The 25149-nt window shown below is 39.7% G+C and overlaps 2 protein-coding genes and 1 long non-coding RNA gene across 8 annotated transcripts; 2 read left to right on the top strand and 1 right to left on the bottom strand.

Annotated features, from left to right (window-relative positions):
• The first annotated feature begins 186 nt into the window (after positions 1-186).
• On the top strand, positions 187-14197 carry ppp1r21 (protein phosphatase 1, regulatory subunit 21). 5 transcript variants are annotated; one of them, XM_077581169.1, is made up of 22 exons: positions 187-859; positions 1684-1752; positions 2124-2270; positions 2687-2788; positions 2878-3042; positions 3131-3189; positions 3277-3371; positions 3800-3852; positions 3960-4109; positions 4197-4298; positions 4374-4462; positions 4541-4677; positions 4747-4839; positions 6474-6601; positions 7033-7182; positions 7319-7411; positions 8040-8291; positions 8529-8564; positions 8641-8778; positions 10437-10535; positions 10825-10953; positions 12938-14197. In XM_077581169.1, the coding sequence occupies exons 1-22, from the start codon at positions 800-802 to the stop codon at positions 12965-12967; spliced, it is 2376 nt and encodes a 791-aa protein (XP_077437295.1). In that variant the 5' UTR covers positions 187-799; the 3' UTR covers positions 12968-14197. The 5 variants fall into 5 exon arrangements, with proteins under 5 accessions (XP_077437295.1, XP_077437297.1, XP_077437296.1 ...); XM_077581171.1 differs by having other exon boundaries at positions 8662-8778; XM_077581170.1 differs by having other exon boundaries at positions 4197-4292.
• On the bottom strand, positions 11003-16107 carry LOC144061091 (uncharacterized). Its single transcript, XR_013296076.1, has 3 exons — positions 15289-16107; positions 12230-12454; positions 11003-11117 (listed from the first exon to the last, which is right to left on the bottom strand). It is a non-coding gene; the product is annotated as an uncharacterized LOC144061091 (long non-coding RNA).
• ston1 (stonin 1) lies at positions 16095-24691 on the top strand. 2 transcript variants are annotated; one of them, XM_077581175.1, is made up of 5 exons: positions 16095-16368; positions 18337-18468; positions 19512-21421; positions 22640-22842; positions 23537-24691. In XM_077581175.1, the coding sequence occupies exons 3-5, from the start codon at positions 19558-19560 to the stop codon at positions 23600-23602; spliced, it is 2133 nt and encodes a 710-aa protein (XP_077437301.1). In that variant the 5' UTR covers positions 16095-16368; positions 18337-18468; positions 19512-19557; the 3' UTR covers positions 23603-24691. The 2 variants fall into 2 exon arrangements, with proteins under 2 accessions (XP_077437301.1, XP_077437300.1); XM_077581174.1 differs by lacking the exon at positions 18337-18468.
• Positions 24692-25149: the final 458 nt, after the last annotated feature.

The raw sequence follows: 25149 nt of genomic DNA on the forward strand, positions 1-25149 counted from the left end.
AAACAAAATACGACTTGGATACATACAATTTAAATCCAGGGGAGAAATATTCTTAATAGTAAAACTGATTTATTTAAAAAGTCTGTCAGTCTTTTTTTCCCTCTCTCTCCAATTTTAGAAGTGCCTTGTTTTGGCTATCACTGTATTCCTCCAACCGCTAGAGGGCGCCGAAGGGAGAGCTGCGTAGGGGTTCTGTGTTGCCTTGAACTCTGACCCCTGAGCTTCTGCCTGGCTGGCTCGCGGAGGAATAATGATATAATGACAGTATTGTAGACGATGACTGTTTTGTCAAGACTTTGTTTGCCAATGTAACAACAGCTATTCGTCCTTTCTGACATTATTCGTGGAGATGATCGTGTCGGATAACTCCGCAATGGCTTTATTGATGTGCTCTTTGGCACTACTGGGTTGTGTTTTGCTACTTTGCTAACCTGTTAGCCTGCTACGCGCTGTCATCGCTGATAATGCTAACTTCAACACATCGCCTTCAAGTTCGGATAACATCCGCATTTGGAATCATTGCGTAAATCCGATGTCCACCAACGTTTACGTTGTCCGGAAACTATGACTCTCTCTCTTTAGCAATGCGCGCACTGCCAATGATTTGTTGTAGTGCAGCAAGCAGTTTACGAGAACGTGATAATTGGGAGCTTGCTAACCTGAGCTAGGTCGGGTTATCACTCGTAGCGTCTGTCCAGCTCAGTGGAGAGTTTTGCTCAAGTTCATTGGAAATCACTTTGTATCCAGAAGAAGGTAACATTGCTCGCGGTCTCCGGACGCGACAAAGTTTCGAGAAACTATGGCCAATGTCACGGATCTGCAGACCAAATACAGTAGGTTGGCGCAAGAGTACTCTAAGGTAAAGTAACCTTTCAATTCATATAAATTATGTTCTGATGTTTCATATGCATAGACTGTCATTAAAGGGATATTGAGATGGGATTTTATTTTTTTCACCTACTACTAAAGCCTACTAATATTTTGCTTTTCACCATATCAACTGTCAGTGCGAAATGTTTAAATTAATTATTTTAACAAGGCATCTCCACTGTGAAGAACAATGACATAATGTCCCACATCATAAAGCGTAGTTAGTAATAACCTTTAACATGCGAATGCGTGTCGTTAGTGACAAATTACAATCCTACTAATGCTTCTCAAGTGTAAGAATGGGATTTAATTGTTGGTTGCTAATATTTGTGCTAAAATTTCGAGTTGTGCAAAACCGTGATATTGAATTGATATTTTGATTTCTTTATTAAACGACATTAGATTGTCTTTGTTTTGATTAGTGTGTATTGAGGGTCTTTGCACGTTACATTTAGACATTAAAATGCACACACTGTCATGCAGGCATTCACTTTCAAAATTTCACATGGTCAAATTGGTTCTAAATGGCACTAATGACAGTTTTTTCTGCTAAGTGTCTTTTGTTTCCTTGTCAGCTGACTGCATGGCTATTGGTCAGCGTGTGCTGTTTCCTGTTTGACTGATTTCCTAGATAAGAAGTGCTGACTATGTAGTTATCCCTCACAAATGGGGTATGCTAGTATAGTTTATAGTTTTAAGCAATTGCGCCTGCTGTTGAAATGATGTCCACTAAAAAAGTAGTATGGCTCATTTAATACTAAGAAGCTGCTGTTTTAATACATGTGTATGCCACTTTTGTGTATATTTTCACAGCTGCGTGCACAGAACCAGGTGCTGAAGAAGGCAGTTGTTGATGAGCAGGCCAACTCGACTTCCCTCAAAGTAAAGTGATTTTTACTAGACCAGTAACAGCGCCTTACTGTGCATCTCTGGGTTTATTTTGTGCATGCTCAAATATTTACACAAAAGCCCCTTTCACACAGAGGTACAGTAAAGAATAAACAGCGGGGACAAAGACGAGCAGAGATGTGTGACACTCAGGACTTCTCCTGCCTTGTTGCAGTGGAAGCAATTATCACTGTCACGAGTCTTGTTACACCACATGCTGATGTAATGTTGTCACACATCTAATAAGACCCTTATTAGTAATTTGGTGTTATCTCTGTGTAAAAGAGGCTAATTATTTAATTCTAATGATTCGTCCTAATGTTTACAGAACCATCTCTTTTCATTTCTGGGTTCTTTGTCTTCAGGAGCAACTGAAACAGAGGGATCAGAGCCTGAGGAAGCAGGAGCAGGAAATGGACAGCCTCAGCTTTCGGAACCAGCAGCTGGCAAAGAGGGTGGAGCTTCTTCAAGAGGAGCTGGCTGCTAGTGAATCTAAGGGCAAAAGGGGGAAGGTGATCATGGTGGTGGAACTTTACACAAGCCTAAATACCACAGAAATAGAATGAAGGATTAGAATACTGGTGATATACTGTAACAATCTTGTCCCAGGCCAGATGGACAATAAAAGGCTTTAGTTAATTTACCTGCATCTTTTTAGGATGTGTACATGTAACTGGAGAAAATTGACATAAGTACGGGGAGAACAGAGCCTGAGCCATTATTCACTCCCCCAGTCTCAGAACTGTTAGGCAGACGCGCTAACTGCTAGGCCATCATGTTGCCGTGTGCTAGTAAACCTATAATATAATGATGTCCATATTTTTGTGATAAGTAGCTTGAGTGTGAATGTTATCTCAGCAAACACTCAACAAACTGCACATGCATTTTGGATGATAATAATTAAATGCTCTTGTTTTTCCACCTTCAGAATAAAGGAGATTCTCCTTCACACCATGGTGTACGGACACAAAATGTTTTTGATGAGGACCTGCAGAAAAAGATTGAAGAAAACGAGAGGCTTCACATTCAAGTAATACACAATTAATAGTGTGTTTTTTTTTGATCAGTGTTGCTGAGGAGTCTGTATTTAATTTTTTTTGTCTCCGGTGTTTTCTTTAGTTTTACGAGGCAGATGAGCAGCACAAGAGGCAAGAGGCTGAGATGAAGGCACGCCTAGAGAAGTTGGAGCGGGACTCTCAACACCACCAGACCGCCGTGGATGGACTCACTATGAAGTACACAGAAAGCATCGAGAGGCTGCAGAGTGACAAGGCGCGGTTGGAGGTGAGAATGAGCGAGAACAAAAAACCAAGAGGATGATTTATCACACTGAATGTAAGATGACTTGATCGTATTTGTGTGCCTTTTGTAGGTTAAAACACAGACTCTGGAGAGGGAGGGTAAAGATTGCCGATTGAGAACAGAGGAGTGGTAGGTTAACTTGTTTTTTGAAAGTTCAAGGATTTACGGGTTTGTCTTGATTGACAAATTTTTCTGTTGCACTTTTTTCGCGTACAGTCAGCAGCAGTTAAGACGATGCCAGGCAGAACTCAACAGGCAACTGAAACAAAGCAGCAGTGTCATTCAGGAGAAAGTGCCCTTTAACGACACCAGTGAGTGTTTTGCACTCAAAAATGAAAGTAAACCACAAGATATTTTTGATCATGATTGGAGTAGAAATACAGTTTTCTTCCAGTATATACAAGGGCTTTTCAATTTACAACGTAACGCGAATTTGTAAGTCAGTGTGTGCTAAAGTTGATTAGTACCTTACACTTATGGTCAAGTTAAGTCATAATTACAGTAAATACTTGTATAAAAATACTTAAAGGCCATAAATGGAAAACAATATTGTTTATTTATTGTGTATTCTTTTTATGCGGCTGCGCTAGTTTATCGTGCACCATAACCTTGTCATAATACGGTGCCATTGTAAACACAGAATCTTATGTAGTTGATCCTAATCCCCTCAGAATTTAGAATGATTGCTTGGGAATATTTTTCTCATTGAATCATCTACCTTCTCCCTCCAACCTTCCAGAATCTAGTGACTACAACAGTCTAAATGTGCCGGCACACAATAGAAGACATCAGGTGGGTGTTTAGGGCACAGCCTCATCTGTAATGTAGCATTTATTCTGTTTTGATTTGCATGCTGTAGTTTTAATTCACTTTGAATAATATTTTTTTTCTAAAATCAGATAAAAGCCAGGGATGTGGCAGGTCAGGCCTTGAGCTTCATTCAGGACCTGGTGGCTGGTCTGCTGAACTTCCATTCGTACACTGAGCAGAGAGTCCACATCTATCCACTGGACTCTTCTATTGAGTCAATTTCTTCTTTGAATCAGAAGGTCAGTAGAATAGCAAGCACACGCAAATACAATGCATCTCATGTGAATTTGAATATGGACAGGTACTTAAACTTCCTCTCCTTCCAGTTCTCTCAGTATCTGCATGAGAATGCGGTGTATGTGCGCCCCCTGGAGGACAGTTTTCTGCAGTTACACCAAAGTATCACGGAGGACACGGTTACAGTGCTTGTGAGAGGTTCTTCGACATGTGTCCTCTTGTCTTTGCCTCCAACCAAAAATCTATTTTATCTTGTTGAATTGCAGGAGACTGTGGACAAGCTGAAGAACTTCAGTGACATTTTCTCAACATACACCCATTTCCTGCAAAAGCTGCTCCCTTATCAACTAAAAAGGTCAGCGGTGTTCTTGCATGTGTGAGATAAGGGCAGAGATTGGAGGAGGAATGTTTTTTAACTGTCTTCTCCTCCCAGCCTAGAGGAGGAGTGCCAGACACCACTTTGCACTGCTTCCCTTACAGTAAAGAACCAGGAACTGCAGAATGATATGAAGAGAGTGACTATGGTGTTTGGCAAACTACAGAACTACATTACCCTGTTGACCTTGCCCAGTAGGTTAACATGAATTGTTCAAACCTGTGCTAGTGGCCTTACACATAATGTGCGCCTTGTGTCTTTAGGTGTTCGTCAGGATGGTATGCCGCAAACTAGCACCACTGCCGTCTTCACCCACCTGGCGGCATGCTTGCACAGTCTTCATGATGTTATTAAAGGTAAAGAAGCAGTTTCACCTTCATGACTGTGGATATAATTTGGGTGTGGGATAGACACTAATGCTCATTTGTGCATCTGCAAAATTCCACTCATACACAAAAGCATGAAGTTGGCATTTGTAGTGATGGTTTTAATTCAGCTAATTCGCAAGCGGTTCATTTGTGATGTGCGTCAATGAAGTGATGTCATCTTTAGCAGACATCTCCATGAAATAAAGACCATGAGTAGCGATTGTCTCAATTTCCCCAAAGGAATTAGTTTTTGTAATGTGAACAACTACCGTATATAAAAAAAGATGGGATTTAACAGAAGATTCAAATCCAGAAATCCACCTTTAAAAATATTTTTAAAGGTGCTTTGACAGACTGAATACTGACATAAACAAACAAACAAACAAACAAACACACACACACACTCAGATTGTCATGCTTATATTGTATAAAACCAGCAACAACAAAAATTGTTTTTTGACATATCCTCCTGGCAGGCATTGGTGGAATACTTCCCGAGCAATCACTTACTCATTTATTTTTGAGAAATATCTTGCTTGTGTTCTTATGTGTATTGGCAGTTGCTAGTGCTGCGGATGGTTGTTGTTATTTAATTTTACTTCCCTGGCTGCCCTCATCATGGCATCTGGTGGAGTCAGGCCCTTGTCTTCCGTGTAAATTATCTGCCCATGTTTCTTTATGTAACCAGTTCAGATTGTACCCTGCCTCCCGCCCAAATTCAGCTGGGATAGGCTCAGAGCACGCCCGACACAGAAAATGGATGGTTTCGTTCTATTAAAAAAGAAAGAAAGAAATTGTAACCTCACCATGCATGATTTACGGTTTGGTTGAGAAAGTGATGACTAACCCCAACTAAGACTTTTACTAGCTAATGACAATCTGAATTATACATTTTCTTTTCCACTTTTTAATGATAAAAGTTTTGTTATAAACCACTTGTGTAAAAGTTTAGGATAAAAATATTGAAGAGCTGTCATCTCACATAAGTTCAACTGTTACTTCAAGCAAGACTATCTAGCTAAGCTCCGATCCCATACTGTAAAAGACCATGCGACAATTTGATAAATTGAGACGCCACCATCTAGTGACAATATACAAGGAGTGTGACAACCAAACCTTTTTTCCACTACTGGGTGATATGGGAAATGTGACAACAAGCTTGAGTCTTCACATGTCCCATGTGGGGTACAGTAGCAAGATTTGACTAGGGTAATACAAATAAAAACAACCAACCCCGATTATATTTTGCAAAAACATTTCCACTAGATGCTTTAAGAAAAAAAAAAGACTTGTGTCAGAAGAGACGCTAAATGTAGCGACCAAATCACTAAGTTTGCGACACTGGCTCAACTGTTGTAAACTAAGGCTAGATTGAACAGCTGTTTTTTGTGAACCCTTTTTTTTTTTTTTAAATTAAGCCAAGCTACTTGTTCAGAACCTTTACATTTTTTTAAACCAAGCTACGTGTTCTGTGAATTTATGTATGGCTGGGCAATTTTTTATCAAAACTTACTATACGTGTCTGTTCTTCATCTGCAGTCATTTTAAAATATGATTCCAAATGGTCACAATAGAGATACCTTTACTCTTCTTCATGTATGTGTGTGTCTACATGTATATAGAAATGTCAAAGCACTACAACCAGAAAGCCAGTTTAGAGCAGGAGCTCCCCACTGCCACACAGAAACTCTTCACCACCACAGAGTGTTTGCTGGGCTCCCTCGGATCACTGACCAACAGCACAGGCAAGGTACGGCCAATAGGGGGCGATCAGCAGCCAAGTTCATGATTTATCTCACTCACACACGCACACAACACATTAAGCCTTCTGATGCGCAGTCGAGATTTGACAGTGTGGGATCATGATGCTAAATTGCCACTATAGGCAGAACTCAGGTGGCCAGCAGTTCAATTTTCAAAGCTACTGTCAAAATCGCAGTTTTTGCAGCTGCTCCCCAGCTACCGTTACTGATAAATGAGTTCTCTTTTTGAATAAAAACGTGTCTGATGAGAAGCCAAGTGCAGTGGCTTGCACACATGCTTCCACAGGATATGTGAAGGGAGCATTTTGAGATGGAGCATCTCTGCAGGAGAAATCCTAACTGCACATTTATTCTACCCATCACTGTTGCCTTCGAAGGGTTGAGTTTTATGAGGCGTAATATCTGTGGTTTCTTGCAGCTATCCACATTCTTCAGCAACAACTTGGATTTCTTCACGTCATCGGGTTACAGTCCCAGAGGAAACACAACAGCCCTTAACCCTTTACAAGCCGAGATTATGCTTTCCAACAAAAAGAAAGCAGCTGCTTACATGCATGCGCTCAAAAAGGTAAGCATTTCCAGCATCTTCTCATTCGGTTAAAGAGCTTCAACATGCTATGTATAGAATGGTAGATATAGAAACACATTTAGGCAGATGTACCCTATTATGCCATCATTTATATGTTGTCACTGGTTGTGTTTAGCCCAGGCCACAGTCCGTTCCATACAGGGAAGCGCTGTCCAATCGCCGGATACTCACTAGCTCCACTGAGAGTAGAGAAGGTCTCACTCAACAGGTATGATGCCGATTCCTCTATTGGTCACTATAAATTGGTTGCATGTGGTCATAGGTGTTATGTGACTGTCTTGTATGAGGTTGTTACGGAAAAATGCCATTTCAAGTTTAATGTAGTATTTCACTGTTTTAGAAAGTGCTGTAAATAGAGCTCAGGCAAGCTAGATTCAAGTTATTTATGTTTCTTGTTACTTAAAGGGTAAGTCAACCCCAAAAATGTGTTATCAATATGTTGTATGCAGCCACACAAGTGTAAATGTGGTATTCTGATTAATATTGCCTTTGTGGAGTATGAGTTCAGCAGCAAAAGGTTGTGGCCATTTTGTCACTTGCTGTCAACTGAAAATGACATCACAGGATATGACCAATCACAGCTCATTTGTTTGCTGAAGCTGTACCATGATTGGTCGTTACTTAAGGCATGAGCAACTGTGATGTCATATTCAGTGGACATGTGGCAAAGTGGTCGCCCCCCTGAGATGGACAAAAATGGCTGGCTTTTGCAATATTGCAATGTCATATTAATCAGATAGCCATGATTAGTTGAGTGGGACACATCCAATATATTGTGACGAAAATGTGTGTGTTGACTTCCCCTTTAACTGTTGTGCTCCGCTGGCCTCCTGCAGGTCCAGCAGAGTCAAGAAAAAATTGCTCGCCTTGAGCAAGAAAAAGAACACTGGCTCCTGGAAGCTCAGCTGGGGAAGGTGCGGCTTGAAAAGGAGAACCAGCGCATTTCCGACCTGGAAGCACAGCTCGCCATCGCTCTGGGGGCAGGTCAGAACTCGCAGACGACTGCGGTCAGCTCGCTGACACAGAACCATGAGGAAGTGGAGACGCCTCTGAAAACGGCTGCGAAAGAAACTATGTGCACCAGCCTGGTACAGTCACTTCTTATTTTTATCTTGTTCCTCTTCATGGCAGGACTTTCTTTAACTTGTCTGTCCTTGTTGCTCCCACGCTCTTTTTGTGAGATAAAACTCAGACATCCGCCTGAGCACAATAGAAGAATACTTTTTGTAAAGGTTCACAGTGCCCCTACAATCCAGAACTGCTCCGGTCTCACTAGTCAGGCAGACTGTTTACTCAACAGCTGTATTTATGTCTCCTCTCTCCAGGTTGGCATGTTGTGTACCGTACCCATAGCTGAGCATGTGAGTGGCCATGCATTTATGTGAAAAAGTTCAAAGCAACATATTCCCCATGGATAAATCAAGCGTAACATTGCAGGATGTTGCGTGTGTTTTGCAGGTGGGAGACGAGGAGTCCAGGGAGCAGCTGATAAAGACTCACTACATGACCAGAGTGGGAGAGCTCACCACTCAGCTCCAGGTGTCTGACAGCAAAGCAGTGCACTTCCACTCTGAGGTGAAGCCTATTCTCATAAAAGTCTATCTGAAAACATCGTCAGTGCTTTTGAGGAAATTATTTTCTCTTAGCCATTTAGCATTGGAAGTCATCTTAATAGTGATTGTTCCTGGGTAGGTGTAAAACATTAGCCAGAACAGCTTTTCCTTATAATGTGTGTGTTCCTTCCAAATATTTGAAGGACAGGGACTATCAGTATGTGGCCCTTATCTTTTCTCAAAAAAAAAAAAGGGTTGTCAGGCAAATTAAAATTTTAAATCATAATTAATCACGACTTCAATAGTTAACTCACGACAAATCACACATTTTATATTTGTTATAAATGTACAATTTGTTTAACATAAAAGTGGAAAAAATATTAATGAACGATAGCTGCATCTTTTACTATCACTGATACAATAATTTCATAATAAGTCATAAAATTGAGTTCAAATTAAAAAAGATGTACTGTACTGTAAAAAAACAAGTGTGATAATGATTTGTGTTGTGGTCATTTTTCTGCCACTAGATGACATAATTGCATTTATAAGATGTTGGTGACACCTCAGTGCATTTTTCTCTTCATATTAAGAGCTATCAAATATTTAACATGAAGTAATTACAATTGTAAAATACAACTTGACCACAGTCTCCACAAATATATGCATTATTATTACATTTATTACTGCTAAATTTTGACGTGGATGTGTCTGCTGCATTGTGACTGGAATTCCCCCAGTACAGGCTTTCCACGTAAGGAGCGGTCAGTAAACGTGCGTTAAATTTTTTTTTTTGTGAAGTTAAAAGAACTTTAAACTAACTCAAAATTAAGGCACTAATTTTGACACCTTAGTTACTGGCTTGTACAGCTTTGTCTAATGCATGCACATGTTAAAAACTGTTTTTCTCAACTCTAGGGTCAAAATGTCTGATGATGATTTCTGATTAGGTGATATAACACCTAAGAATTTGCAGCTCACAGTTCGGTATTTTTTAAGCAGGCCATTAGAGCAGCCAATAACAGCAAGAGAGTGTGACGCCAGACACTAGCTTATTTAATAATTAATATGAACGTGTTTACTTTGAAATGAGTTTAACGTTGATAGACATCAACTTTAGCAAACTTAATGGAAGTGTTACTTGTACAGGCTTATCATGGTCTGATTTTTTTCCAGATAAAAATTTAATATTTTTTATTTCCACTGGGTTTATTGGATAGGGCGATTACCCAAGTAATTAATAAGATAATCGATTGTAAAAAGATTTGTTAGTACAGCCTACTACAGGGAAGTTGAGTTAATCTTGAATGTCACACAACGTTAATGAATATTCTGCACACACTGTGATATCATATAAATAGAAACAGCCTAAAAGAGGCCCAAATTCATACAATTTATTTTAAATGTATGCCATCTTATGGGCTCATGGTCTTAAACCTAGAGGGAGAAAACATTTTTTGTTGTACATTGAAAAGCAGTTGGAATTTTAATAACATCTGGTCACAGCGTGACCGACATTATCTGCAATTTGTATCCTAGCAGCAGGAATGCACCCAATCTTTATTGTGCCAGAGATGATAAACTGTCCCTACCTCAAACCACCACCTTTACTGTGCCTTCAAATGAAGGCATGCAGTATACATTTGCTTGTAAAAAAAAATGTCATCACTTACTTTCTAGTGTCGAGCTTTGGCCAAGAGGTTAGCCATCGCAGAGAAATCACGTGAGACTGTTGTCGAGGAGATAAAACGGGCTAATCAGAACATCACACACCTGCAGGTATGATAATCTTCCAACAATAGCAACAAAGACAACACCCTCTAGTCCATGGATGGGCAAACTCGGTCCTCGAGGGCCGGAGTCCTGCAGGTTTTTGGATGTTTCCCTTCTCCAGCATAGCTGATAGATGATCAACTCATCAGCAAACTGATGATCCTGTTGAAATTGGAATCAGCTTGTGTTGGAAGAGGGAAACCTCCAAAACCTGCAGGACGCCGACCCTCGACGACCGGGTTTGCCCACCTCTGCTCTAGTTCCCTCAGTTGAAATGATCTCATGTGCCACACAGGATGAGCTAAACACGACCAAGAGGAGCTATGAAGACCAGCTGAGCATGATGAGTGACCATTTGTGTAGTATGAACGAGACGCTGAGCAAACAGAGAGAGGAGATTGACACACTCAAACTGGGCAGCAAGGTACACTGAGGACCAATCTTTTTTAAATTTATTTTCTTTTTCTTTTCTTTTTTTAAATAATTAATTGAAACGCTTAGAATATGGGTGCCAGTCTTAGCAGGCTGCATCCAACGTGAAACCCTAGGCAAGTTCTTGTCTGGCGCCCCTCTCCATTGGCAATTTACCTAGAAATCGAATATGTGGAAAGGCTATGTTATGGTATATTAACTCATTCAAACCCCAAAATGTATAAATACATTTTTTAAATACTTTGTCCTGCTCCCAAAAACGTATTTGTACGTTTTTTTTTTAAATAAAATTAAAAAAAATTGTGCTAGAGCATACAGAAGGCTTTGATACAGCTTCTCACATGAAGAGGTAACTTAAAGCAATGGTAGTTGTTACAAAAAAAAACGGCCAGCAGACGGCCAGCAGGTGGCAGCATAGTATAAGATCAGCCAGGGCCATCTTGCAACAAGCTCTTTTTGCCAGTGTTTTCAACAGGTTTGTAAATAATGATGGTGCATATTCTGTTGCTAATTGCTGCAAAATTGAAACAGATACAAATATACTTTTTTTCTGATGAAAGAGGAGACTAATCTTCCTTTTGGTAGGTATCATGTTTTTATAGCAATAGAACACAATATTCTGTGGACCTTGCAAAATCAGTCAAAATCCAGTAAAACAGCCTGGAGCAAAGGGGGTTGTTTCAGTGAAAATGCCTGGGAGTTGAATTAGTTAATAATAATAATAATGTGTACGAAAAACTGAGGTTAAAATTTTTACCCAGAAAAATGTTAGCATATCCATATTTGAATACAACCAATAATAAAAGCGTAGATTGTGCCAATTTCAGATTATCTAATGATTAAGACCACTCCATGCCACCTAGCTCCCAAATAATATAATTTGTTACTATCTTAGCATGTTGAAGCTAATCGCTAAATGCCTGACAGTTCAACTGATGCTTTGTTTCATTACTGTACCTACTTTGTATCTTTCTTTTAACTGTTTTTCCACCTCCTTTTTTTTTTCATTCTTGCCTATGCTTGGGACAATTTTGGTCATTAAGGCAGTTTTACAAAGTTATCTGGGGTTACTACATCAATAACTTTGGTCCTCACCTATTCACATTATTATTTGTAGTAATATTATGTGGCAATTGTGCAACATTGAATCTTTTAGGTTTTCTATTTCAAACGTTAAAAGCAAAAACTTTTAAGTATAATTTCATTGAAGGTGATTCATCCCCCCAAACACACACAAACATTCATTTGCATCCTTAGCATTTACCTACATTGCCTAATGGGTGAGCTCCGCTGCTGTTCCGGTATAAAAGAAAATTGAAAGCTCCAAGGAGTGAGTGAGAAAACTCAAGTGTCTCTCGGGAGGTTAAGTTGTGCTTTCAGTCTGTGAGCCGTGACGCCGTAAAGATTCTGCCAGTTACAAGGTGGACGCAGAGGTCACTGGTAGCAGTGTGCTTACTGCACGGTCTGATGGGAAAGGCACTTGCTGGCAGCATCTGAAAAAGACATTAGGTCTGAGTTGAAGAGGTCCACTGATGAGTGTGTGTGTGTGTGTGTGTGTGTGTGTGTGTGGGTGTGTGTGTGTGTGTGTGCGTGCGTGCGCCAACGCCAAACGGCAGGACTGAACATGTGTGTGATCTGAAGGTGATGGTATTCTCGTGATGGACAGAAACCAGACCCAGCATGTTTCTAGATTCTCAAAGGAATGCAAAGTAAACCTGAGCCCTTCGTTTTATAGATAACATAAATCAGGGCATTTGTTTTATTTTTACTATTTAATATTCTTGACTTGTGCTATTGCATATACAGTTCTTTCACATCCAGCTCTTTCACAGTCTCATGAAAATTAATGAATGAACACCATGTATTTGGTTGCATATACATATTACCTAAGTATCAATTAATTAATTGTAAAAATGTGATATGAGGGAGCTTAGATTTAAAAAAATAAAATTAATATCCATCGATATCTTCCACAGGCAAATGCCAAGAAGAACAAAGGTCGCTAGCGGTCCGCTTCCCCCATCAAAAAAAGGCTCCATTTGGGATCATGAGAGCACCATGAAGACACCGTGGAGGACCCCCCACAGCCCCCCAGACACGCACCACCTACGGCACCCTACGATACCCTAAGACCACCACGTCACCAAAACCGGATCACAAGCAAAGCCTCAAAACTTCCACATTTTACATTGTGGCAATACAAACACTTAAGAGGCCTTTTCTTTCCTCATGACACAACTTCACATAAATTGTGCCGGAAGCTGTTTGACCTTTGGACCAGAGCAGAATTGGAGAGGAACCACTTTCCTTACAAATAGAACACAGGAAATGGATAAAGTTTGCTGACTTGAAGACCAAACCCTGTTGATCAATCAGCCTTTCTGTTTTTTCCGGTTGTGCGTGCGTGCGTCAGAGGAAAATGGCACTGTTCTTGCTGCGTATTGAACACAAAATGTGAGTGTGGATGTTTTTACATGCACATATTGTTTCACGCCTTTAATGTATATCCCTTCTAACACTAAGAAGGGCTTCCAATGATCAACCAACACTTTAACACTTGAATCCATCCCTTTTTCTGAAAAGTCCTTTTAAGAGGACAACAAAGTCTGCCAAGAACCTCTGACTGATTAACTGTTTACATGGAAGAAAAAGTCTACAATGGACAATTTGTAGCATGTAAGGCATCCCATATGAGCGTGTTGAGTTTACTTTGCAACAGTAGTTTTTTTTTGAAAGCTCCGAATTAAGTATGGATATGCCCTTCAATTGGGATATTGCAACCTCAAAATATATTGTATTATTTTCAAACATACATTTATGATATGTACTGCAATATTAATTGTATGTTTCAATCTTAAAAATGCACATAAACAGAATATAAAATGTATTCATTCCTGAACGTGCAAATATTTCTCACAAAATGTGATGTCTGTACTTACTTATTTTGGGTGTGTCTCAAAGTTTGTATAATGGGATGTGCCTGGACTCTTGAACTGTTGCTAGACAAGCTGATTCATGCAGTATGCAGCTGCAGTTTCAGTTTTGGCTTGTTGTGACATGATGAGGTAAGGCAAGGTGGCCACTCAATGCTTTTTTGCCAGTCTTTACTTGGATCGCAAGGATTTGCTAACTGCGTCCACACGATGGAGAGTACTGTACTAGTATGCTCAAAGTGTAACCTTCTCGAAAGCCCACAATGTGTGAGAATCTGAATAAAGAGATTTTTGTCTATTGAATGAGCTGGCTTTGGATAATGCTTCACATAATTTTCTGCATTTTTATTATTATTTTTTTTTTAAAGACAAAGAGACCCACCCGTTACCATTGGGAAATAAGGCGGCACCATTTAATTTGACATGGGATCTGTTTCAAGATTATTATTTCATGGCGTCACTGTCTTTGGCAAACAAAAATTGTGCTTCGTCTGTTACCGTTTGTAGTGCTTGGGAGTGCTCTTGAGATGTAAATGCTGCTTCAAAATTCACTAATTTGACTGAGTTTGGCAATTTAATGTGTAAGTGTGAGCAATGTGTTTCATTTTATACAGTTAACACTCTCCATGCACTTCAACCTAAAGTACAAGGAAATGAAAGCGGAACAATATACAATTAGTTCCTCCAGCATCCTTCACTTTTATGTGAATTTCAACTACATTTTAGCATGTGAATTTTAGCCATTTCAAACATTTACTTATACTTTTCAAGCTTTACTTTGTACAAGAAAGTAGGGGTGGGAACCTCTGGGTACCTCACTATACGATACGATATGCGATACAAGGTTTACGATAACGATTATCTCATGATATGACTATACCGCGATTATTGATGTATTGGTCAGGTAATAAATCCACGATAATCTATGATAAAACTACTCAAGACAAAATTATGTTTTTTCAATGAGAAAATTGTTTATTTTTGTACCATCACTGAAACAAAATATTAAAACTGGTGTCTTCTTCACAGTGAGTACTTAAAGTGTATTTTTTTTTTTAAACAAATGTCTTCTTAACAGAGACCAAACTTTTAAAATGTTACGTATGCAAAACTGAGTCAGTTGCTGGACAGATAAGTGTCTTACACAAGTAAAAGTAAGCTCATGAGTCTTCTTCGCCTGAAGACTTCCATACATTTCCCCGCCACTCTTATGAGGCACTCCCCCTAGCGGCCTGCCAAGTAATTGCTCAATAAGTAATGAACAATGGAGCTGTTATAGTGACTGTATAATATTAACAACAAATATTGCGATACTTGAGTAGGCGTATCGACAATCTATCGGGAGACAAAGTATCATGATTTATCGCGATATTGATATATTGTCACACTCCTACCAGAAAGTAGTCCTCAGTTTTTTCCCAAAACCTGGAAAGGAGAGCAGCATGGAGACAATTGGGTATCAGGTCATGCCTCACAATTTTGAGGTTGTATATTCGAGTCTCAGCTCCGGACTTCCTGTGTGGCGTTTGCATATTCTCCCTGTGCTTCTGTCGGTTTTCTGTGGGTACTGCCAATTTCCTCTCATGTTCCAAATGGATGTGACTAACAAATCAAAGGTGGTTGATCCTCTTTCAAGTTCTTTTGCACAGCCAACTGATGCAATAATGCAACCATTTCCAAAAGGGAATTCTAGCCCAGTCTTTGATTAATGAGCGCATAAACAGGCTTGTCTCAACTCTCTTGTTGTTGTCCATCCATTAATTAATTAATTAATTAATTATTACCACTTTACATGTTCGGTTTTGCAGTTGGAAGTTATCTTAGCAGCCTGGGCAAACAGCGGACAACATCAACATTGCCACTTGCTAGGCTATCATTGTACTACTGCTACTACTACTACTACTACACGATCAGCAACTACTAGTAGCTTTTTAGTAGCTTTGTGTTTTTTATAAGTACTTTCATACGTCTTTAAAGTCACTGTAGGCACAAACTCAAGGCAGGCAAATGCGTTTAGTAAAGTACATGTTTCTTGTGAAGATCTGTACCAAAATTGCAAGGTGTCACCTTTTTAAAATGAATGCAATAATAGCTGAACAAACTATTTTACTTGACTTCTGATTTCAAAACCTGCTGTTATTCATCAATTTGTTAATATTATAAATGAGGTATTTGCAATAAACGATTATACAGTTATTTTCGATTCAATTCAGTTAAGTCAAGTCCAGTCCAGTCGTAACGGCCCAACTATGAAGATTAGTTGAAGTGTGTTCTTTCCCATATTCTTGAACGCACCACGGCTATGTTCCACACCGTTCCTTCCTGCAGTGCCCTGTCGGAGGACAGTCGTGGAGAGTTAACACTAAACACTCCCGGGATTCACTCTGCCATTTTGAAGAGAAGCGACCGGCCGACGTCAGCGTCCGTTAAAACTCAAGTGATGACCTCAACGAGTGAACTATCTCTCTGAATTTGTAAGTTTGGACCATTTGTGTCTTATTTCAGCGCAGTTGTGTTAGTTTGTGCGACGTTCCACAAAAGTCCCTATTTTGTAGAAGTTGGGCTAATGTTTTTGCACTGATAGTTTTCACTGACAACAGTGTCAGTCATAGTTCTGCAGTTTATCAGTGAATGACTTCTGATGTTAAAACGCGTGTAAAGAGTGTGACTATATACGCAGTAAAGTTCACTAAATCAAAACAATGGCGTAAATCAGGAGAGGGGCCTGCGTGTTCGCGAGACGGAATCCCGGGCGGCGGTGTCGTGGGTGTCAGCGGCTGGAAGCTCGGCTTGGATTGACCAAGGAGGGGAAGTGTATAGATGGAGAGATTGTCCTGTGTTTTCATTTCTCTTTAGACATTTTCTGTACATCTGTCCACTGTAGAGAGCACGACATTGCCAACCTTTCAGTCCCTTTGCAACACAAATAGTACACACTAACTATGCGGTCACAACAATAGGTACACCTGCATCATCTAATAACAGGGGTCGTTCGTCATTCATTATCTTAGAATGCCAACGTTGAAGTACAACTAATCAGAAAAATGATAGTCAACTAAACTTTCTAAAATGTAACTTTGTCTTTGTTCTTCTGACTGTGTCAACCAAAACAGTATTATTACTGTATTTGTGTACCTTTTGAAAGCAGAATTGCTTTTATACAGGTAACACATGTGCATGTGCTTCCTTTTTTTTTTTTTTTTTCAAGGAGAGCTCAGTATTGTTCATTCGATTTGACATCATCATTGCTCTCCTTTTTTTTTTTTTTATTAAAAAAATTTATATATTTATATATATATATATATTTTTGGATGTTGGTGAGTGTGTGTATGTGCGTGCGTGCGAGCGAGTGTGTATTCATCAGTTCACCTAAAGCCCATTAAAAAAAATCCCATACTAATAATATAATATAATAATAAATTGCCAAATGCAGAAACATCAATGCAAGTTATCACGATGTAGTGACTCTCGCTAACAGACAGAATTAAGTAACCAGAATTAGGTTAAAAAATTCTATATACGTAGACCATGTTTCTATAAATTTTGATATTTGGTGTTTATTTGAGGCAGATATTTTTTCCATTAAAATGTGATTTATGAGGAGGTTAGACCATTGGTCGATATTCAGAGCTTGTTTATTTTTCCAGTTAACAAGAATTGTTTTTTTTTGCGATAGTAAGGGCTACAAGTGTAGATTGAAATTGTTTATGTGGTAAGTCAGTTGTTGTTAGGTCACCTAGCAAACACAAGTTTGGAGATAAAGGTATCCTACAGTCCAAAATAGCGGAAAGTTTTTCTCAGACTTTAGTCCAGAAATACATAACCGTAGTGCATAACCATAAAGCATGAACATAAGTGTCTGTAGTGTTTTGTAAACATTGGAGACAAATGTCGGAGTCTGAGAGTCCCATTTTCTTCATCATATATTGAGTAATGTATGTTCTGTGAATAATTTTATATTGGATAAGTTGTAAATTTGTGTGTTTTGTCATTTTAAATGCGTTTTCACAAACTTGAATCCAAAAGTCAGATTCCGGTGCTATAGACAAGTCTGTCTCCCATTTCGAGATGGGTAAAGACATTTTATCAGTATAGGAAAGTAACTTATATATTTTTGAAAGTTTTTTTGTTGTTGTCGGAGAAAGCTTGTTAATATCTTTAGCTAAAACAGGCGGTTGGAGTGTACCCCGAAGTGTTGGAATTTTTTTCTTTATCATATTTTTAACTTGTAGATAATGTAAAAAAATTCAGTTTTTTATTTTGTATTTTTGGAGCATGTGTGCTTCCTATTGTGAACTGTGAAAGGTCCAGTAAAAGAATATTCTCGTCGTATGTGTTAATTTTCCACTATTTGTTTTATTAGGGAGGAAAAGAGCTATGAACCATGGAATAAAAGTTAATAACAGCTAACTAGTGATGCTTGTTGCACGTTTTGTTTCCAGTGTGTGCTGAGCAGCAGTTTCTCTTCTGCTCGCTGACTGATGAGTCGACACTTTGCCTCTGGAAATGGGTCATCGCATTTTCAGCTCTGCACTTGATAACAGTGGTTGTGGTCACATCAACATCCATCAAATGCAAGTCCAATTGGGTTGTTCTTTTCTAACTTTTTTTGGCTTGTTTTCACCATGGAATTATTATTACATTTATTTGAGCTCATCGTATTTTTAAGGGCACAGCTTAGCTTGCCACATGATTGGGCATGTTGGAATTGCTCACCCATCAGCACATGATGCTCCTACTTATTTATTTTTTTTAAGCAGCTTTGATGACTCTGATGTAAAAAATGAGGTGGCCTCATTTAAAAAACAGATTGGTGCCTTTTGCAACCCATTTGACTCAATCTGTCTGTTATATGTTCAAGCTTGTTTGGCTGATGTGACTCAGAAATATTTTGCATTTGATATGTAGCTGTATTTACAATGGGTTAATCACATTGTGGGTGTGTTTTTCCAAGTTGATCTTGTATTTCGGCAATATTTGTTGTATGCTCAGACAAATGAGAGCGCATTGCCATTTCCTGTGTGCATGGCTGTTTGTCCCAAAGGAATGTAGGGAATTTATTCTTTTGTTCTCAAAAGATTCCGCAGCTTCTTGTTTCCGTTCTGCTTAGTTAGCAGAAGTTCTGCTTGGAAAAACATTGAGATGTAGAGGATTTTATGACGTGACCTCATAGAAAAGGCTTTATTTATCTTTTGACTTCCTGGTTTGTTTGTAGCTGAATTCATTTGCACACTGTCCATCCTTACATCGCTGCATACAAAGTGCTATCAAAATTGATATAGTACATATAGGGACTGTAATCTGGAATCAACAAGTTTATTGTCCATGTTCATTCCTATGTAGTTTTCCCAAAGTTTTATTTGGCAAATTAAATTTTGTGTTGATCGTTCCAAGATGTCATTTAAAGTGGAGCACCCATCTGGAAATATGAACATCAAAATACAAGATTATAAGATACAAAATTCCTTTGAAAACGCTGTTACGTGCAAAATGGATTTAATTTCAGTACATGTACTTGACTTGACATGTAAATCTGTTCAAGATCATTCATGTTATCCATTTGATGTCTTACAGTACATGATTTTCTAATTATTTCCTATAATTTCTTTTCTTGCAGATAAGAATTTCTCTGCAGGAGCTTTTATTTTGAAGTGCCTTCAGCCATGTGTTCCACTAATCACTCCAACTGGGTTACATTTGAAGATGACAACACACCACTTTCGTCTCCACAGAAGCCCCTGCAGTCACCAGGGTGTATCAAAGTGGCGCTACCACGCCCCAATGGTCTCAAATTAGTGCTTCCTCCTATCAGAGACACTTCCTGGAACTTCAACAGCTCCCTGGAATCTCCTCAAAGCCAATCAAGTGTCAGTGAAGGGTCATGTGTTTCGGGTAACACGCCCCTTCGCACCCCCTTGAGTGGCGTTTCAAGAGTCAGGTCTCCATTTCGCGCCAACTCCAGGGAGGAAAGCAACTTCTTCCAGAGCTTCACCAGCACATCTCCTACTTCTGTTCCCTCTCCTGCACAAGAAAACTCAAGTCTAAGCTCAGATGGACCAAACCCTTTCCCTACTTTCCAGGGGAACTCTGGACACTTTAACCCTTTCTGGGACAACTCTGGACACAGCATTGATGCGGACAGTTCCTCATCAGACTCTGAATCTGACAACAGTCTACCACGTTTTTTTATACGGACCAAAGATGGCAGTGAGCCTCCACGTGATCACCTCCAGAACACTTTGTCTTTGGTTTGCAACAAAATCGAAGGCCTCCGAGCAGAATCGGACAAGAACGGAGAGGCAGAAAGACACAAGACAGATGAGAGGCGACTTAGTTCGAAATGTGAGGTGATAAGCGAGGTTCCTTCTGAGTTTGTTCCCCGGGGGCTGTTTCGTAGCCACAGGAGGGATGGTTGGCCTGTGATGCTCAGGATTCCTGAAAAAAAGAATCGCATGTCCTCAAGACAATGGGGACCGATCTACCTTCGCTTGTTACCAGGGGGCGTGCTGCAGATGTACTATGAGAAAGGGCTTGAGAAGCCATTCAAAGAGTTCCAGCTCCTGCCACAGTGTCGGCTCTCGGACCTCAAGATAGAAAGTTACAGCGAGCCCCGCAAAGTCCTCACCGTGAAAGTCGAACATTTCACCTACATTGAAAAGAAACGTTACCACCCCAAGCTGGAAGTGAATCATGAAGCAGAAGTGGAACAACTGCTTAAGTTTGGCTCCACTGTACACAAAGATATGGAAGACCTGGTGGTTTCCATGGAAGAGGAAATCTTTAAGCTGTCTATGCTCCCTCAGCCCAGGCGGAATTATGAGGAGCAGGAGCTGTCGTTGCAGATCACTGACCACATCTGGGTACAACAAGATAAGTTTGGAGGAGTCATGGAGCGGACCGCCGTCACTCAGATTCACTGTCTCGCTTTCCTGAATGGAGTCGGCGATTGCTTCCTTGCCCTAAACGACCTCGGCCTGTTGCGTTCAAATGCTAGCTATGGATCTGAAGATGGCAGTGAACTGTGGATGGAGATCAAGGAATGCCACTTCCACAAGTGCGTAAATGAGACGGAGTTTCAGATGTCCAGACTGATAAAGTTCTGCCCCCCTGATGCTTGTAGGGTGGAGCTCATGCGGTACAAGACGATGGTTTTGGATTGCACAGAAATTCCTTTCTCTATAAAATCCGTGGTCACAGTTCAAGGCGCCTATGTTGAGTTACAGGCATTTCTAAATATGTCAGGAACATTCCTCTCCACCAGGGGGGTATCGGACACGTTTCCACTGTGTGAGAATGTAGAGGTGCGAGTGCCGGTGCCGGGTGACTGGGTCAAAGTGACACAAACGGCGGCCTTGTTGCGCCAGAGGTCACTAAAGGCCCGTATGAACAGAAATGTCTGCTTGGGCTCCTTCAGCACTGCACTGCAGTCTCAGCCTGTCATGCAGGTGACAGTCGGCAGCGTCAAGTACGAGAATGTCTATTCGGCTATCATCTGGAAGATTGACAGGCTCCCGGCAAAGAACACAGGTAACGCATATACCATGAAATGCATAGTTGTGAGAAGATGCTTCACCCATGTTTCCAATGTTTTTTTCTTTAGTTTTTAGAGGAGGGCGGGGGGGCATTCTTATAATATTAATAATGGTAATTTCAATTCAGACAGCGCAGGAGTCACCAACATGTTTTTTCCGGGGGTACCAGGTAGGCCCCTGGGACCACATGAGTAGCCCCTGGGCAAAGGCCTGTTCTAATAACAGCTCAGAAGTGATGGGACATTGTGATTTACTGGGAATGTTTTACAAGGAATCATTACTTGCGGAGATTTATAAAGTGTTGCATATTCACATCTGTTTTCTCCCTTGTTAAATAGTTTTTAGTGATTATTGTGAGAAGCCATTACCTTAACCTACGTGTCCTAATAGATGAACATCATTATTTAACAATAATAATCGTCAACATACATTCATTTTTTTACATTAAATTAAATAATTCATGCAAATGTGTTAAAGGGGCAGTCAACCCCTCAAATTTATTTTGACAATAATATGGTCTATGCAGCCCCACAACCCTAAATACGGTATTTTGGTTAATATTGAGTTAGTGGCATATGAGTGAAACCGCAAAATCCATCAGTTTTTATCCATATTAGAAGGCGGCCATTTTGCCACTTGCTGTCTAGTGAAAATGACATCCCAGTTGCTCAGGGCTCAGGCAACGACTAATCACAGCTCAGGTAACCAATGACAGCTCAGCTTTAGAAAACAGGTGAGCTGTGATTAGTCGTTGCCTGAGCCCTGAGCAACTTGGGATGTCATATTCACTAGACAGCAAGTGGTAAAATGGCCGCCCCCTGAGATGGATAAAAATGTCTCGATTTTGCTGCATAACTCATATTCCACAAATGTAATATTAATCAGAATGTCATGTTTAGACTAGTGAGGTCACATATAACATTACTATTGTAAAGCAATGTCGAAGGTTGACTTCTTCTTTAATTCAGAAGTGATAATTCTTTTTTGTTAATGTGTCGGCTGATTTATTGAAAAAATTGCGATTTATTCATGAAAATGAATCAAAACGGTTTATTCTTTCTTTATGATCCTTTACCAAATGATTCATGGCCCACGACTAGTGTCTGCAGCACAGTCATTGCAGACCCTTGCTCTGTTTGTCCTAATCTTTGTTTCTTGTGCAAGGTTGCGAGTGACTCTACTCAAACGTTAACTACTGTTTGTTCCGTTGCAGCAATCGACCATCCTCATTCATTCTCCTGCAAACTTGAGCTGGGATCTGATCAAGAAATCCCAAGTGACTGGCATCCTTTTATCACAATGGAATGTGAGATTATGGGCGCCGTGGTGTCACAGACTGCAGTCAAGTCACTGGGCACGGTCAATGACATCCAGCCACAGAAACATGTGACCAGTTGGACACGCTATCATTGTCAGGTAAGATGTTTTAATAGCAGCGCAGTGTGAACCATATGGACAAAAGTTTTCAGATGCAACTGTCAATTCATAAATCAAGGTTTAGACCACAACCCTTTGTTTTTGCACATTCTCTAGTTTATCTTTTCAACTATTTTTATATTTCAACTATTTTCGACTTTTTTAACTCCGCCCTTCAATGAATAATAGAGAGAACCTGAATACATTCAAGACATGCCAATTGAATATAAACCAGTAGGACTCGGAGATCTGCAGACTCGGTTGAAATAGTGGAACCCAGAGTTCAAAGTAAACAAAGTGATGCAGCATTTAGATGTTATGCTGCACACAAATCTAATAATCTGGTAACAAAAGTGAAGTTGGGCCCCATGTGTGAATTTTTGTCCAGGTTCAAAATGAAACTTTTTTCCTCATGCTTAGTTTTGAGCTCCTTTAGCATTTTGTAAATTATTTTGTTTTCACTATATGGTCTTTTAATCATTTTAGTAAGATGCCTTTTTTCTCTGCTGTTCCTTTTAGATGTCTTTAGTTCTTTGTTCTTAAAATGCTTTTAAATGTTTAATGTACAAACATGTAAAGCGCGTGTATGAAATGGGCTATAAAAATAAGATGCATTACCTTTGGAAAATTAATTGCTCAGAGGGTCCAATTGCAATCACACCTAATTGTGTGCCCCCCCCCCCCCCCCCCCCAGGTGGAAGTGGAGAAGAAATGGATTGAAACGGAGTCAAAGAAGGAATCCAGCTGTTTGACACAGTGATGGTCAAATGACCTCCTTTTTTTCTTCAAAATATGAACTTATAGACGACGGGTGACAAGGGACGTTCTGCATAAAATTTCGTGTCATACTCATCTAATTTCACATTGCTTGGTATTTCCTCTATTGCGCATTAAGGTTCTATCCTTCAACCAAGATTTTTATGCATTATAAACCTAACACTTGCACTTTACATGTAATTGTTAAAAGTAAAATAACAAATGTATGAGAACTGTATGTAGGCTTGCATTTGTGTCATCTGCACTGCCCCCCCCCCCAGATTCATTTGCAGCCTAAATAAATGAACAGGCTGACATTATTATTAATGAGCAGTGTTTGCTCTTTGGGATAAGTAGATTTCCATCGGGCTTACAATTACACCCCTTGTTGCACACCTGAATTAATTATGGTTCATGTTAATAATCATTTAAAGATGTGACTCCTGCTCTTAGCATCATATTCATTCCACCTTGTTCAGTCGATTAACATTCACTATAACATGGCAAATGCTAGACATCATCCCTCATGGAATAGTGACATAATCAGAATAACGCAACCAGCATTTTGTTGGTAATATGAACTGAAATGTATTTTATTGACATGGACAAAAAAAAACACCACCTATTTTTTACATTGGTCTTAAAAGCTGTCAAATGATTACACAAGTGTAAACAAGTGTGTCGCAGGCACCGGCAAAGTGTTTTGAATTGTGCATCTTTGTATGTCTTTGTGTACAACTGCTGCTGCTGCAAAAGCCCAACATTTACACTCATGGTCTTAAATTGTGTATAACTATTTAACTTACTGCCAATACATTTTTTTTTATGATTTTTTTTTCTGTATTAAATCCATCTCATCCCTTCTGCTGCTTACCTTTGGTGGACCTTTAAATCTTTGTCAAGGTTCAATTCTGGAGGAATGTGTTTTCATTGAATGAAATCTTATGCTTATATTTGATTGTTCCGCTTGGTCACGCTGAACTTAAAGGCCTTCAATTAAGACTGATAAGTGATAACCAGGACGTGCTACCGAAATCCTGTTCTACCAAAGTCAAATGAGAAATAAACCTGTATGACTTGTGAAACTCATAAATCCATAGTGGTTATTTTGTTTCTTCAAACCGCAGTCTGTTCATGTATATACACACTTTCCCATTATTTAATAATAATAATAATAAAACACTCCTAGTTTTTGCTTTTTGGACTTGTTAAGTCAAACTGATCTTTTACCCAACCTTTGCTGCACAAAGAACTTGGTTGTGTGCTCTGCAAGTGATACGTCTTGTGTGGACACACTCTACGCATGATATGAATATCTTAAGGTCAAAGTGTTTCCTGAAATGCTAATCTTCAGCTGGCTGGTTTGCTGTTTGTGACGGGCGGCACCACGGCGCCTTGAATGACCTATTGGCGAAGCCTTGAATGACTCCCCGAGATAAGATAATCCCTCAGTGGGGGACTCACAAAGATCCAGTTGACGTGAAACAAAAAAAGTGTACAACTGAGGCAAGTCTGCTGTAACAAGATGTTATAAGTTAAAGTTGTAATTTG

Source organism: Vanacampus margaritifer, chromosome 12 (assembly GCF_051991255.1).
Source record: "Vanacampus margaritifer isolate UIUO_Vmar chromosome 12, RoL_Vmar_1.0, whole genome shotgun sequence".
NCBI classification, from domain to species: domain Eukaryota; kingdom Metazoa; phylum Chordata; class Actinopteri; order Syngnathiformes; family Syngnathidae; genus Vanacampus; species Vanacampus margaritifer.